General features: G+C 36.3%; 1 protein-coding gene across 1 annotated transcript in view; it reads left to right on the top strand.

The window, feature by feature from the left end:
- LOC145682320 (uncharacterized) overlaps positions 1-17,088 on the top strand; it is a 28,751-nt gene extending 11,663 nt beyond the window's left edge. The window contains exons 2-4 of the mRNA XM_081753895.1: positions 12,977-13,210; positions 15,318-15,647; positions 16,858-17,088. Of these exons, the coding sequence (XP_081610021.1) occupies positions 12,977-13,210; positions 15,318-15,647; positions 16,858-17,069 (776 nt within the window). The 3' untranslated portion in view covers positions 17,070-17,088. The remainder of the gene's footprint in view (positions 1-12,976; positions 13,211-15,317; positions 15,648-16,857) is intronic.
- The last annotated feature ends 750 nt before the right edge of the window (positions 17,089-17,838 follow it).

Genomic DNA, 17,838 nt, shown 5'->3' with positions numbered 1-17,838 from the left:
CGATTTCAATGCAAAATGAACGAAGAGTCATTGTCATGGGGAGTCATGGGGCCACGGCAGAGCCCTCTTTAGGCAAAATGTCGATAACTTATATCGAGAGAACAGATGGTGATAGTGGGATGGGACCAACGTTGGACACCTTGGACCCATAAGGCGCATCGAAAAATTACGGGGGGCGCCAGCCAGCCTTACTTATTTCCACATAATAATATAAAATTATATTGTCGAAATACACACACGAGTTAGCTAGTAATATTCCATATTATTATTATTATTATTATTATTATTATTATTATTATTATTATTATTATTATTATTATTATTATCAACAGCGTCTTTTCATTACGTGTGCATGTTTGACATGAAACCAAAGAGAAGATCCATCATTCGTAGAAAGAATAAGAATAGTCAGTTACTTTAACTGTGAAGGACGCTGTTGTTAGATTCGAACTCGCATGGACGGCGCGAAAAGCCAGTGTTTTGTCCACTTTTTTTCACTGACTCACCGAACTTGTTTCAGTAACTTACTTATTGCTAATTTTACTTGCTTCACTCGTTTAATTTGCTTTTTCTAATAACTTGTAATGACAGGGACACGAGCACAGAAACATTGAGGACAGTTAAAAATCATAAAAGCTCTCCCGCCGGGAATCGAACCCGGGAGACCATACACCAAAGACCCACGTGTTAGCCACTAGACCAGCGGGGAGGACATCGCTCACTCCCTGTGTCGTTAGGGATTACGACCACTGTATTACCAGCTATCACTTCTGTAGGTTGTATACTATGATCACATGTTTCTTCTTTGCGTGAAGAGTTAAATCTACATTCTATGTAATACATAAAGTATTTAGACCTACATGTTCTTCATATAATGTAATAAAGGGTCATGCTGGGAATAAGAAAAAGAACATGCCTTGGACAAAACGGAAACTATTGGCATCAGAAATATTTATCTACGAGGCATGCGCAGTAGTATATTTCAGAACAGTTACTGTTTAGTTCAGTAAACGAAGAAAGGGGTATAAAAAAGGAAAAATGTCGCGTCAACGAGATCGGCCAGAGTTGACAGAGGCGGAAGCAGATGTGTAGTAATACAACTTGGTTAAATTGATAATTGATTCTTTATCCTGTAGTAGATCGTATCACAACATTACGGGAGAGCAGAAAAAGACTTACTAACGCTATCATATATTAAGCTTTAATAACACGATCATATAGACACAAATGAATGTAACTGTGAGTACTACAACTTGGATTTAACGAAATCCGTTTAGATATTCAGTGGTTTGTAAGGTTGTATAAGACACAAAAAGATAAGACACAATATAATTCTTTATACCTCGCCGGCGGGAGCTCATGTGGTTCGGATTCCACGTTAATAAGTTGGCCCACGTCTCATATAGCCTCGCTGCTGAACGGGACGTTAAACTCAACTCAACTCTTCATACCTCAGCTTCCAGTAGCTAAATACATGCAATTTCTGGTTAGATACTGAAACTGCTGTCGGATTTTAATACATGACGTATTGCAGGATACAAAATGCTTTGCATTACTTGTTTGTTTGTAAACAACTACTAGCTTAGTGTTCTGAGAGGTTGTGTATAAACTAGGGATACCCAATTCCGAAATTATTACTTTCCGGACTCCCGAAAGTAAAACAGGACAAATTCCGGAATTCGGAAATTTCCGATTTTGGAACAATTCCGGAATTCGGAAAAATCCGGAATTTAGAAATTTCTGATTTCGTTAAGAATTTTTTTTCGAAATCCGGAGTTTTTCTCAATTCCGGAATTTTCTAAATTCCGGATTCTTCGCGAGTTACGCAATTCTTCTGAATTCCGGAGTTTAACTGAATTCCATAATTTTCCGAAATCCGGAAAGTGAAAGTTCCGCTTCCGAAAATTAAATTTATTTTGGTTAATATGAATCGTGGCGGAAATAAGTCTTTGACCAGGTAATGGCGACTGCTTTGAAAGAAATGGAAAGTATGAGAATTCAATCTGTCATATTTGTAGTTTCGTGTGGAGAAAAAACAAACTTGTGAACCAACGGCTTAAGAACAACTCAAGTTATTAATGTAAACTTTGCCGACATCATAAAAGAAATACGAAAGACATTTTGAATCGAAGAAATATAACACAAGTTTGCAAGCGGAGACAAAGAAACCTAACATAACCAGACTAAAGACGAATCGTTTACCGCGTAGCAATCGCGGTTCAGTGGTCAAGGTGCTTGTGCGAATGCACGTTGTAATTTTTTTTTTAGGATTTTCGGTAGCAATTGATCGGCGATGACATACGTTTTACTATATTCAGATATTTGAATACTTGAATGTTTCAATACTTAAACTATCAAATCTTCAGGAATAATAATAAACTAATAATAATTATTATTATCTCGTAGAAGATTAAAAGCTAGGAGCTAATTATCGCTCAGGTCATACAAGCAGAAACGTGACATTTGGAAAGAATATTTCGGTTTGGTTTAATGTTGCTCACGAGAAGAGGAATTTTTCATCTCGTTTCTAAAACAAATAAAATAATATGAGAATTACCATTTTACATTCGAGACGGGACAAGGCTAACTCAAAATTTTCATTTCGCTTTGGAGATGAGAATCGAGACGAGACGAAAAGTATCGTAAACATTTCCCGTCTTGTCTCGATTCTCGAAATAGTGTATGTCCATTCTTTAAGTAACAATTGCTTTGTAGACTGAATCTCGTAGGCTATTTCGTTACATTGTATTTCAGAGCTCATTGAATTATGCTCTGTGTAGGTATCTTTGTAGCAAAGCTTTTCTATTTACCTCTGCATATCCTAAAAATTAGTTTATTATATGCCTTACTGTTGCGTGATATTCAGTTATATTTATTACAGTTATTTTCCTTAAAACATACAGTAGAATACTTTCTACATGAAACTTCAATGGAAGGCTCTAGTTTGAAATGTTGGTAAGTTGCAGAGGTGTGTCTTGAAGGTACGGAACCCTTTCCCGAAATCTACTTTTAAGTAAGTTTTGCCAAATTTTAGAGCAAGTTTAAAACTTTTAATGCCATTATTATTATTATTATTATTATTATTATTATTATTATATCAACACCGTGTATAAAATATATGCGGTTTGTATCTGAATAGTGAAAGCTAATTGACTGTCGATCTCGGTCGTCGAGAAATCTTCAGGAGGCAAGGACATCGGTAACGTTCTGGGTTTGAGTTCCGAAGGGGCAAGTATTCGGGCTCGAGCCAAAAACTGTTAAAAGTTATAGGTTTAAGCCAAACATGTTCAAAACAGCTTGAACCGGGTTTAGCTTCTCAACGGCTCGAGCGGCTCGGCTTACAGCTCATTCACTATCGAACCGAACCGAGAAGTAAGCGGAGCCAATAGCTCACCCAACCGAGCCGATTTGAGATATCGGCTTAGTTGAGCTGAGTCTAACCGTGCCGATGGACTAGCTTCAAGTTAGTTGGCTCGAACCGGTTCACATGAGCCGGACTTGGTGACCCATCCCAACCAAGAAAGCTCGAGCCATCGGCACAATTGAGCTGAGTCGATGGCTCGTTCCAACTGAGCCGGCTCAGGTCATTGGCTCAATTGGGCCGAGCCGACGGCTCATCCCAACCGGGCCGACTCGAGCTGTTCGCTCAGTTGATACAAGCCGTAGCGGTTGATATCACTACCCGGGTTGGTCTTCAGCTTGGGCTCAAGAATTCGACCGTGCAGGTCTCAGCCTTGATTTTAAGAACTACAGTATATACTTATATTGGTGATTACGACATTTGAGGCTGTCTCGTAATAATAATAATTAAAAAAAACTCTTGTCTTCTCGTTATCTAGACGAGACGAGATACACTAAAATTTCCCCACGAGATGCACTAAAATTACGAGACGAGATGCACCCCTGTCGTGAGCAACACTAAAAGTATCCCACATTACTGCTTACATTTCTCATGGCTTTCGCTTTCCAGTCTAATCAGGCCATTATTTCAAAACGAGTTAAAACGAGCTGAACGAGCCAGCGAGCCATTATCAAACTTGACTCAACTCGAAACTCGACCTCGAAAATAGCGACTTGGCTCGGAACTCAACTCAAGAAAATTATCTTTGACTCGACTCGAATTGAACTCGAGTCGAGTCGAATTTTGGCTCGACTCGTGCTCATCCCTATTCGTATTTGTATTTTATGTTTCCACTTCAACAATTTCTACTCTTTTTTTCCGTTTACCTGCTGTTTCTGGATTTCTCTTTCGGTGTCGTCCTTTATTTACACCATGCACTATTCTTATTCCCAGCTTGTGACCCGCTTCAATGTCTTATTCAGTTTAGGCTTTTCTCCTTACCTTGACTACACATGTGATTGATTTAATTCTCACTTTCCGCGCAGGACCGATGAATAATAATAATAATAATAATAATAATAATAATAATAATAATAATAATAATAATAATAATAATTATTATTATTATTATTATTATTATTATTATTATTATTATTATTATTATTATTATTATTATACTATTGAACTTGCAAAGCGAAATTATTGTATAATACGATATCATTTCTGTAATTTTACTCCATTATTAATGGGAACTAAATTGTCTCCAGATCAACGAATAAATTAACTACGGCATGCACTTTGGTGGAAATATCATTACAGGAACATGTTTGGAACGAAACAATAACGTTCGTGTAATGATATTTCCACCAAAGCGCATGCCGTAGTTAATATATTCATTGATCTGGAGACAATTTAGTGCCAATTAATAAATTAAATAATATACAATGGAGTAAAATTACAGAAATGATATCGTATTATACAGTAATTTCGCCGTGCAAATTCAATAGAATAATAATAATAATAATAATAATAATAATAATAATAATAATAATAATAATAATATTAATAATAATAATAATAATAATAATAATAATAATAATGGCATTAAAAGTTGTAAACTTGCTCTAAAATTTGGCAAAACTTACTTAAAAGTAGAGATTTCGGGAAAGGGTTCCGTACCTTCAAGACACAACTCTGCAACTACCAACATTTTAAACAAGAGCCTTCCATTGAAGTTTCATGTAGAAAGTATTCTACTGTATGTTTTAAGGAAAATAACTGTAATAAATATAACTGAATATCACGCAACAGTAAGGCATATAATAAACTAATTTTTAGGATATGCAGAGGTAAATAGAAAAGCTTTGCTATAAAAATACCTACACAGAGCATAATTCAATAAGCTCTGAAATACAATGTAACGAAATAGCCTACGAGATTCAGTCTACAAAGCAATTGTTACTTAAAGAATGGACATACACTATTTCGAAAATCGAGACAAGACGGGAAATGTTTTCGATACTGTTCGTCTCGTCTCGATTCTCATCTCCAAAGCGAGACGAAAATTTCGAGTTAGCCTTGTCCCGTCTAATGTAAAATGGTAATTCTCATATTATTTTATTTGTTTTAGAAACGAGATGAGAAATTCCTCTTCTCGTGAGCAGCATTAAACCAAACCGAAATATTCTTTCCAAATGTCACGTTTCTGCTTGTATGACCTGAGCGATAATTAGCTCCTAGCTTTTAATCTTCTACGAGATAATAATAATTATTACTAGTATATTATTATTCCTGAAGATTTGATAGTTCAAGTATTGAAACATCTGAGTATTCAAATATCTGAATATAATAAAACGTATATCATCGCCGATCAATCGCCACCAAAACTCCTAAAGAAAAAATATTACAACGTGCATTCGCACAAGCACCTTGACCACTGAACCGCGATCGCTACGCGGTAAACGATTCGTCTTTAGTCTGGTTATGTTAGGTTTCTTTGTCTCCGCTTGCAAACTTGTGTTATATTTCTTCGATTCAAAATGTCTTTCGTATTTCTTTTATGATGTCGGCAAAGTTTACATTAATAACTTGAGCTGTTCTTAAACCGTTGGTTCACAAGTTTGTTTTTTCTCCACACGAAACTACAAATATGACAGATTGAATTCTCATACTTTTCATTTCTTTCAAAGCAGTCGCCATTACCTGGTCAAAGACTTATTTCCGCTACGATTCATATTAACCAAAATAAATTTAATTTTCGGAAGCGGAACTTTCACTTTCCGGATTTCGGAAAATTATGGAATTCAGTTAAACTCCGGAATTCAGAAGAATTGCGTAACTCGCGAAGAATCCGGAATTTAGAAAATTCCGGAATTGAGAAAAACTCTGGATTTCGAAAAAAAAAATTCTTAACTAAATCAGAAATTTCTAAATTCCGGATTTTTTCGATTTCCGGAATTGTTCCAAAATCAGAAATTTCCGAATACCGGAATTTGTCCGGTTTTACTTTCGGGAGTCCGGAAAGTAATAATTCCGGAATTGGGTATCCCTAGTTTATACACCTCTCAGAAAACTAAGCTAGTAGCTGTCTACAAACAAACAAGTAATGCAAAGCATTTTGTATCCTGCAATACGTCATGTATTAAAATCCGACAGCAGTTTCAGTATCTAATCAGAAATTGCATGTATTTAGCTACTGGAAGATGAGGTATGAAGAGTTGAGTTGAGTTGAGTTTAACGTCCCGTTCAGCAGCGAGGCTATATGAGACGTGGGCCAACTTATTAACGTGGAATCCGAACCACATGAGCTCCTGCCGGTGAGGTATGAAGAATTATATTGTGTCTTATTTTTCTGTGTCTTATACAACCCTACAAACCACTGAATATCTAAACGGATTTCGTTAAATCCAAGTTGTAGTACTCACAGTTACATTCATTTGTGTCTATATGATCGTGTTATTAAAGCTTAATATATGATAGCGTTAGTAAGTCTTTTTCTGCTCTCCCGTAAAGTTGTGATACGATCTACTACAGGATAAAGAATCAATTATCAATTTAAACAAGTTGTATTACTACACATCTGCTTCCGCCTCTGTCAACTCTGGCCGATCTCGTTGACGCGACATTTTTCCTTTTTTATACCCCTTTCTTCGTTTACTGAACTAAACAGTAACTGTTCTGAAATATACTACTGCGCATGCCTCGTAGATAAATATTTCTGATGCCAATAGTTTCCGTTTTGTCCAAGGCATGTTCTTTTTCTTATTCCCAGCATGACCCTTTATTACATTATATGAAGAGCATGAAGGTCTAAATACCTCATGTATTACATAGAATGTAGGTTTAACTCTTCCAGCAAAGAAGAAACATGTGATCATAGTATACAACCCACAGAAATGATAGCTGGTAATACAGTGGTCGTAATCCCTAACGATACAGGGAGTGAGCGGTGTCCTTCCCGCTGGTCTAGTGGCTAACACGTGCGTCTTTGGTGTATGGTGTCCCGGTTTCGATTCCCGGCGGGAGAGCTTTTATGATTTTTAACTGTCCTCAATGTTTCTGTGTTCGTGTCCCTGTCGTGACAAGTTATTAGAAAAAGCAAATTAAACGAGTGAAGCAAGTAAAATTAGCAATAAGTAAGTTACTGAAATAAGTTCGGTGAGTCAGTGAAAAAAAAAGTGGACAAAACACTGGCTTTTCGCGCCGTCCATGCGAGTTCGAATGTATCTCGGCTTGTTTTTTTATCCATTTCAGAGAAAGTATTATTTCTTTTCCTACAGGTAGCGACTCTTTTCGTATTTTTCGCCGTCCTTCACAGTTAAAGTAACTGGCTATTCTTATTCTTTCTACGAATGATGGATCTTCTCTTTGGTTTCATGTCAAACATGCACACGTAATGAAAAGACGCTCTTGATAATAATAATAATAATAATAATAATAATAATAATAATAATAATAATATGAAATATTACTACCTAACTCGTGTGTGTATTTCGACAAAATAATTTTATATTATTATGTGGAAATAAGTAAGGCTGGCTGGCGCCCCCCCCCCCGTAATTTTTTCGATGCCCTTATGGGTCCACAGTGTCCAACGTTGGTCCCATCCCACTATCACCATCTGTTCTCTCGATATAAGTTTTCGACATTTTGCCTAAAGAGGGCTCTGCCGTGGCCTCATGACTCCCCATGATAATGACTCTTCGTTCATTTTGCATTGAAATCGCTCATTTTTCTGGGTACTATGAGTGCATTTTGCCCACCGTTGCTCCCATCACTCTACAATTTCCCGTTCTCTCGATATAAATTGCTAATATTTTGTTTGTAAGGGAGATATGGCATTACAATCATTACGTTTGAAGGAGATGTTGCCTTGCCACAAAAATACCTATTATTATTATTATTATTAATATTATTATTATTATTATTATTATTGTTGTTGTTTTACTTACCACTAGTGTTGCCTATCTTTATATGCAATGCAATGTGTTACTAAAAACCAAATCAAATAAAACTCCTCGCCATTCACGCTCCCGAACTCGAAATATATGATTTACAGTTCTCTGTGTTAGGGGAAAGCACATTTATTATATTATTCTTTCAAATAACACGTTTCACAAGTTACGTCACTTTCAATGTGTAATTTCAAATCATCACTAATAATCACTTTGTTCCGATAGGAAAATATCCCCCCCCTCCTGCAAAAAAACTGAGCGTAGCGAAAGGACGTGAACCTTCTTTAGGCGATTAATCGGGTCCAATATTTCAAGAAAAGTGGATAAGTCCCTGCACACAAATATTTCAATAAATGAGGAAAAGTTATTCAAACTTTCTGAATACCTATTTATGGGCGAAATTTGGTTCCCTTGGAACTTTTTAAGAGTTTGAAGGGCCGCCATTTTGAACATTTTCATCTGATTATTCTGGTTAACGAACTCATCAAGATTTCAACAATTAATGTTTGTGCCAAGTTTCGTCTCAATCCGCTGAAAATTAGGGTGGTTATGGCATTCACAAATAGCGTTATATATATATACAGATAGATAGATAAATAGACACACAGAGGGAGAGAGAAAAAGTGTTTTGCTCCCTTCTCGCACCTGTGGTGCGTCAGAGCTAAACCGGGCCTCTTTGCAAAACGTATTGACCAGGCTAATCTAAACACAAGCATCTTACTTGCTAACGTAGAAACTTGGTCGGGAGGTGTAAGGCATGTAGAATTTGTATTTTTGATAACCATGAGTATGAATTCGATCCCCTCCACTTCCATGTTTTTCTTTTTACTTTTTGCAGCTACGTCGGAACGTTCAATTTTTATTCTTCACTAATTGCAAATGGCTTTTACATTCAAAATAAGACAAATTTTGGTGGCATTTGTTCCGATATTCTTCTCTTTCGAAATGAAGAAAAGCAATATGCAAAGACAAAAGGTATTATCAGTACTAAACATTACCAATAATAATTGCTACGAAAGACTAAATACGACCTCTTTTACCATTTCTCATGAGCTGTATTTATTATTAACAAAATTTTTTAAAAATTCCTTGGTGGAGATTCGAACTGACGTCCTTCGCATTTGTAAGCCAGCACCTTAACCACTACACTAAGATCATGGCGTAGTGAGTGTTTAGTTGTTTTCGTATTTGTTGTATTTGTGTTTTATATTCCCACTTCAACAATTTTTAGTCTTTTTTCTCCGTTTAAGAGCTGTTTCTGGCTTTCTCTTTCGGTGTCGTCCTTTATTTACACTATGCACTATTCGTATTCACAGCTTGTGTCCCTCTGCAATGTCTTATTCAGATTAGACTTTTCTTTTTGTCCCTCAGTAAACATTTGATTGATTTAATTCTCATACTCTCCACGGATGGAGCGCAGGAATGCCAGACTCAAAGAATAGGTGTACATTTACTTTCCTGACAGATAATACATCACTAGGAACGAAAGAACGATGATTTGCATCATCCGAACTGTATGAAAGAAGGAGTTCTTCTGGGCAATTAGCGAAGGATATTTGGCGGAATATCTGTCTCGATGTTCAGTGAAGCAGGAAAACACCGTCCGGTAAAAGTCCACTTTGTGCCTCCCAGTATGATTGGCGCTAAGTATTCTGACGTATTTCTTAAGTACAGGGCCAAAATTAGTAAATGTCATTCGTTGTGTCATAAGTATGGTTATTTACTATTATTACTATTAGTAAAGCAATGTTAACGTGATCTATCAAGGGAAGTGGAAAAAATGTAAATTTCGCACGTAAAACACTGGACCCCCGCAACAGCACATTGACCATAATTACTTATAAATTTCCTCTATTGACTTCACTGACAATTACTTAAAACATATTTCACCTGGACACTGGACTATATTTGGTAGGGTGATAATGTGAACACGGGGAGTTATATTTAGTAACATTTTAGTCCATAAGAATATAAAATTAATATTGCATCAGTCACTAGTCTGCACATTCTAAAATCCTGCCATTTGTCCCTTGTACTTAAAAATACTATAAAAATGCTATACTAGATATCTGCATCATTCCTTATACAGCATAGCCTGTGGTGGAAATAAAGGTTCTTTTTGGTATGCCACGATCTTCAACACGAGGTACGGCTTGTGTAGCCCGCTCCTTGCAGTTCTAATCTGGAACTATCACTGGTCGGAACATGTGTCAAGTGACCATGAGCAATGTCATTCACACAAACATATGTGAATGGCTCATGTGTGCAATGAACAATCCCAAATTATTTATTAAAACAATGCATTCTGAGCAAGGCTATTCACATTTAAAGATGGCGTCGTGTATACAAAATTAATCCTATGAAAGTACAAGAAATCGACCATAACTAGAACCGTTAAAAGAAACAGCAATGACTTCTTCACCCTTGGAAAGATAATTTTCTCCCCATTTAGTAGTGGTAAGCGCGTGGCAGTACAGCAAACTGAACTGCAGAATTTCTGAATTTGAAAAGGACGCGGGGCTAAAAATAATGGACAAATTTCCAAAACTGATCACACATGTTTTTTTTTTTTTTTTTTGTGGAAAACCTGCGAAAGTATGCAATAAAGGGTCTACGTTTAGAAAAAGCTTTCAAAAAGGTAATATTTTCGCAGTATTTTAACTATTGACAAAATTGTAATATGATAGCACACGGTTTGGAGTACAAAATCATTCGCATACATACAGTTTCCTAGCGAAGTGTGAACAATCGAGGAATTAGTGTAGACAGTTAAATTAAAACGAAGAATGTGAACATTATTCAAAAAGCAAATAAACCCCTTTTCCTAAAGCTGAAAGCTGCCTCAGCCTGTTGTAAACGGAAAGAACAGCATCAACTATCTAGGATTTGAAAAAATAAAATAAAAATAAATAAATAAATAAAATCTACAAAAACACGGTGTAAGGTGAAAATGAGTTCACTCGATGCATTCTACGATACTACCAGGATTCCAACTTGGCACCACATCATCCATGCTCTGTTCAAAGTAATGTTACTCAAGGTTCCCTAATAGGTCAGTGTGGCCTGTGGTGCCTCTTTCAGTGTATGGAAATGGAGGTGTTCTTCAGGGGGAATCCGAAACTTCTACGTCCGGACTATACGGAGGGTGATAGAGAATTTACTAGTTAAACCCCCGGGGATGTGTTCCGTTCTGTTTGGCTGTATGTAGGCGTGCGTTGTCGTGCAGTAACAACAAACCCTCTCGGAGTGCCCCCTTCTCCCCTTCCCGCCGCACATTGTTCTGGAAATGGAATTTAGCCGGACAAATATATTTGCTCTGGAACTGATGCTACAAGAGCATTGAAAATGTTAGAACAGCTTAACACTGTCGTGCGGTGGGGTGGCACTGGCCACACTAGCTGGGTTTAAAAATAGTAGTGTTTTTTTTTACGTGGCCAGACACTGTCACTGGCAGTCACTTGTCAATTAATATTGGCAATTTTCGGTGATTAAATATCGAAAATAGGCATTTCTATTTGCAGCACTGTAATGCAAATGTAAAAAGCGTAAGGTAATATTTTATAATATTTATTTTGCTGCATATTTCTTTAGAAGTGTTCCGTAGTGTAGAGATTGTAGTTTTGGTTTCTTGTTAGCGTGGTCCTGGTTTCAATCCTCAGCCGGAACATCCCACTTTCGGCGTCCACTCAGGGTCAGGAAGCAGCAAGGGAAATGTATTCAGGGTTAGGCAAAAGTATCGGGACAGGCCAATAATACGAGATTGCATCGAATGTGGTGTCGCCATAATCGCTACACTATATGATGCCATCCAGTGATCAGAGAAATTTATTTTATGTAATCTTAATATGTCTATATTACTTTAAGGAGCTGCTGAACCGATTGTAGTTAAAAAAAAATTCAAAAGTCAAAATGTTTGTTTACAATTTGTTCACTTACTATTCATGCATATGTGATAGGTTTCGTGTTAAATTTTCCATATATTGCTATTTTCAATAGCATTGTTCTGTTCCATTGACCAGAATAACCCAATATAACGATTCACTCTATGGACCAATAATTCTTTTTTACGCAGGGCTCGAAATGGAAAGTTTCACGTAACGGAACGCTAGATACTTTCTGAAGTGTGCTTCAATTTGTATGAGTTTTTGTGTGGTTCGTTGAATCTTCTCACGAGACGGAACGGAATGTTTCCCGCATTTCACGAACCGGAACGCCGTCCGGTCCATTTTGAAAGAAAGGAAAAGGGGTAATTTAACGTCCCACGGTTGTGCCAGCGATAGGGCTAAAGGGGACGATGAAGGAGAATGATGAGGAAAAATGGTGGAATGAGAAAGTGGAAGGAAACGGGAGAAAATCCACGAGCAGATGTTGGCCACCACAAGCTCACATGGCAATGCCTGGGATTGAACCTGGGACCCCGAGCACTACCACTGAGCCACCGTGACCCCCCCCGGTCCATTTCGAGGTCTGTTTTTACGTCAGTGTTTGAATTTCGTCCTTAAAATTAGAGCTGAAATGGTTTCAACTGATTCGTTAACAGTTTTCTGCGAGAAACAAACTGAACTCATAAACAAAAGTTGCTGATACGTTTAGCTGTACAGTTATGGAGGAAAAAAATTATCATATTTTTGCATGCTTAAACTCTTTATACATATGTGTTATTCGTTTTTACCTGTTATAGAATTCCATACCGTCAGTGCAAAATGTCTGAAGATTCCAGAGGCACAGTATTATGTTGTTGAATTCTCCGACGGGATACAACTAGTGCCGGTTAATTGGTTACTAGATGGGAAAAGAAAATGCTATTGGCCGAACTACAGCAGTTTTACAAAATACTATAAGGCAGTAGAGGAGAAATTAGAACCAAAGGAAGACTGGAGTATCCATAGGGTTTATGAAATTATTGGTCAATCATGTGAGTGTTTTAATATTTTCTTCACCACTTTCTTAATTATATAAAGACTTCGATTTTTTATATGTTTTTTTTAAATTTGAATTTATTGAAAGTGAAAAGAAAAAGGAAAAGAAAAAAATGTCAAACGTACAATTTTACAATAATATCTGTCACAAACAAAGAGTATGATTTTTTTTTATATTACTGTAGATATTAAGGGTCTTTCACACAGCAAAATTAAACTATACTAATTCTACAGTATTTCTGTAATATCCTCAAAATCGATAAAAAAATAACTTGAAAAATGGAAATGTAGTGCAATAGACAATATTATTGTGCATGTCATACCGTTATCACGACTCATCTATCTCGCTTTGCTGTGTAGTTATTAATAGATGCGGCATGGATTTGTGAGATACACTTATAAGCTGCAAAGGGACGGCTAGATGATTCGTAAAAAGCTAGGTGCTAGGTGATTCGTAAAAATGCAAAATAATATTGTCTAGCGCACTGGGTTCACTCTGTTCAATTTCTTTATCTGTTTTGAAGATATTACAGAAAAACTGTAAAATTAGTATAGTTTAATTTTGGTGAATGGAAGATCCTTGGTAATCGTAATAAAAATGAGACTGTAAACTAAGTTGTGTTTGTAATAATTGAGCGTGCTTGGTGAGAGTAATAGTAAATTCCAAGATGATATATTTGCTGTCAAAAACCTATCACTTGTAAATCAATTCCTCGCTATGACATTCTTGCATTTTTGCATTCTTACATTGAAAAACACCCATGTAATAACCTGTTAACAAAGTTTATCCATACAGATGTAATACTTTATTTTACTCACTTAGAGCGAACGCTCTGACCATGACGCTACGGAGGAAACTATCAAAATTTTATTGTAACATTTTATTTAGATAAAATACGGCGCCTTACAATGAAGCAAGGTAACACCAACGTAAATTACAGAAAGTAGAGACAAAGAATATTTTACTTACGATTTGGTGTCCTAAGTGGCAGATAGTTTCTATTAGCATTGTTTAAATCTATTTATTGCTTGACTTATTCAACGGTATCAGTGATATACTGATCATTGGATATTTGTGACATCGTATACGAAACTTATTTTCTAAAAAAATCAAGAACGTAATGCCGATTGGTTTAAACTTTTGTTTGTCTCGCCTGGAGTTCATGATTAAAAGTATGATGCACTTCTGTGCAACGTCCAGGAATGTGGATATTTCAATTTTTGGTTGTTTGAAGGTTACGGTTTTCATTCACAGTGCTTCAGGGTTCTTTGAATTTTCATAATAATGAGGCGTTGAATGTTACCAAACGTAATTTTTTTAAAAATAACCATAACGATGGTTACATAGTGGTCATTAAAAAAAAAAAAAAAGCTTCTGACTCGTTGTTGAGCTGAAGCGGTAGTAGCTCCTACGATTGGCATCTACACTCGTTTTTGTGATGATTTGGCGCGAAAACTACTGAACAAATCAATATTTTTGCTACTATGAAACTTTATATAAAGATTTGCCAGAAATAAATGTCCCCTTTTCTGTATACACATATGTATACAAAGTGCATATTAAAAATGGATGAAAAATGGATCTGAGGGAAACATGTACGAAACCAGAATTTTGACGATAACAGATTTCAGTTTCGTAAGCAAAATTCTCGTGGGCCGCAACAAAGTGCCCCTAGAGGCAAAAGTCGGGCGCAGTAGACCTAATGAGTAAAAAGTGCAACTGAAGGTAAAAATGGATAAAAATAAAAGGTCGGTTCAAAAGTGGGTTTTAATTCTGTAAAGGTGCTCCCTGCCTTCCCGTCATTATGGCTCTGGGGTCAACTTGAAAGCATTAAATGGAAAAAAATTGAAACCTCTATAAGAAGCACTATTTTTCGATTCTATAGCAGAAATCAGTGAGTTGCTGGAGCGAAGTCCCAAGTGGTCTAAGTGACACTCTTGGAATAAAGCCCAACAGGTGAAAACACGCTGAGTCAGTTCAAAATGGTCTTGCATTCGCTTTTGTTCAACTCGAAGCAATTCTGACATTGCATATAATTTTACTGACGAACATGATTAGAAGCGATATTAGTACCCTCTAATTTGTTTCAATATTCATTCTAGATTCTTACGAGCGTGGGATGGAGAAATTAGAACTCGCGAGAGACCAGACCGAAGTTGATACTGGTAGTGAAGAATCTTTTGAGATACAGAAAAAGAAACGTCGCATACGAGCTAAAAAACAGCAATCATCATCTTCGGACGAAGATATTGCCCTTAGTGAAGCGATTAAGCAAAGTGTTTCTACAATGAAGAAGACTTTGCCACCGGTACCGAATTTCTTTTCTAAAAAGGTCGTAACGAGCACCAATGTGGATGATCCTGGAATGGCAAAAACCCCTAAGCGGAGCCCAGTCACTTCAGATGAGACTACTGCTGTCCAAGAACACGAAGGTTAGTTCCAGTAATATATAAAATTAGATCTTAAATTCAATTCATTTGTAAATAGCCATTTATAGTTTTTTTAATACTTAATATGCTTTTACAGTAAAAATGTTTCTAACGCACGAAATACCAATAGTAACTTTTATTTTCAACCAGTTATCAACAATTCTATGACAAGGGTCCCTCCATACGGTATATTCCTTTTTATTTGTAGTGGGTGGGGTAACATACGCACAATTATTCAAAATATTTTGTTCCTCAGGGTAATTCTCGGAATGTGAAATGATATTCTATGCTACTGATGATGATGATGTGGTGTTCTGCCCGAAGACAGGTCTGATCCAAAGGTTTGTGGGTAACGTGAATCCATATGGTGATTTCCCATTGCGTTCCATGGGATGTTGACGTCTTAAGGACAGGAACTACAGTTGAACGAGGGATCCGAACCTTTTGTTCCCAACCTGGAATTGAGCCCGGGACCTCTTGATTACAAGACGAGCTTATCCACTGGAGACATTTGTGCTATGCTATACTTTAGAAATGCTAATGCTACTAGACATTTATGCTTTACTTCAAATATAGATTTCTTTAAGGAAAATATATATTAGGTTCCTTGTATTTCTAGAAAAGTAGTCACACTTAAAGAGGCTGTTATGCTGTCTTTTATATATATATATATATATATATATATATATATATATATATATATATATATATATATATAAGAAAAAAAAATCGACGTAAATATTACATTAGGATTTGGAACTTATGTTAAGATGGGATTAACCGAGGGTCAGTCGCGCTACTTGGAGTAATAGATTTTTCTGATGTACATTTTTTTCTTTTATATGCTTCAAGACTTTGTAATAATAAAACGTACTTATTCTCAATAGTTCATTAATGTTTCCTAAATATTATGTTATTGTTTTCTTGGGCTCTATATTTCGCTGTTACTGAACGACGAAGCAAAAAATATTCGGTTGATAATTTTTTTTTTTTTAATTCCAAGTTCCATGCAAATCGGCGTGAAACTGGGTAAGGTTACTTGTTAGGGAAATCTTTTCAGATTCGATATTGTTTTCATATATTGTATATGTACTTCATACATTATCTTGCACTCAACTGGCTAGCTGTAATTTTTATATTTGAAATGTGTTGCACGTAAAAGTAGTTTTCATTACCAACTAGTAAGAATTTACTGTATTTTCCTTTTTGCTAGGATGCACTGGATTTCACCAGCAGATGTTGCGAACAATGGCTAGTATCAAATACACTATAAACGATATGTGTCAATCTTTGGCCAGGATTGAGAACAAAATAGACGAAAAGAAAGAGACTGTTGAATTGAATGTACAGGAACCCTCGATTTTGTCCAGTTACTTCCCCATAACTTCTGTTGAACAAATGGATGCCATAGAATCCAAACTATAGGATAAAGATTACAGAATAAAGCTGGTAAGTGCTTAAAAAAAAAAAAAGTTCCTACAGCAGTTACTACAAATAAAATAAGGTATTTTCACTTAGATATCGCGCCCACCTCTGTATCTCTGGTTGTTGAACCCCGATATTCAATTTGTAAACGAATAATAACTATTCCAGAAATTAATCTTAATGATGCAATGAGAGACCACGTTGGAAAATATGATTGACGTGCTACTAATTTATAGAACCTCAGAAAACTCTTTTCTGCCCTTTTGGTTTTCATGCACGTTTCACTCTTCTGTACTTTTGCGTTTGTAAAAGTAATAATATTTGAGGCAAAAGCGGAAAAAAATCACAACGGCTGAGGGCTTCCCCCATACCCCCACCCCAAAATTACAAAAACTATGATGAAAATTAAAATGACCTAAAATAATAAAGAAAAACAGAAATAACTACGCTTTTCCGTTTGGAAAAATTACAACATAATGGGGAAGGGGGCACCCTCTCTATCAGAATTAAAAGGGACGAAGTACACAAATACGGAATCGAACCCGCATCTCCCAGAGCAAAGGTCTCATTTGCGCCAAGCAGGTTCTTTATATTTACCTTGTAAAACAGAGAAAATCCTACAAACTATCCGCGGATATCGAACCAACCACCTTCCGAATACAAACAAGCCTAATCTGCACCGATGATGACTGCCCCGGACAACGAACCAATATTCTTCCGAATGTAAAACTCGGACACTAATTAAATTACTTTCTACTGTCCAATTAAA

The sequence above is a fragment of the Thermobia domestica genome, chromosome 3, assembly GCF_964235325.1.
Source record: "Thermobia domestica chromosome 3, izTheDome1.hap1.1, whole genome shotgun sequence".
In the NCBI taxonomy this organism is placed as follows: domain Eukaryota; kingdom Metazoa; phylum Arthropoda; class Insecta; order Zygentoma; family Lepismatidae; genus Thermobia; species Thermobia domestica.
This window is presented reverse-complemented; position numbering and strand designations above follow the sequence as displayed.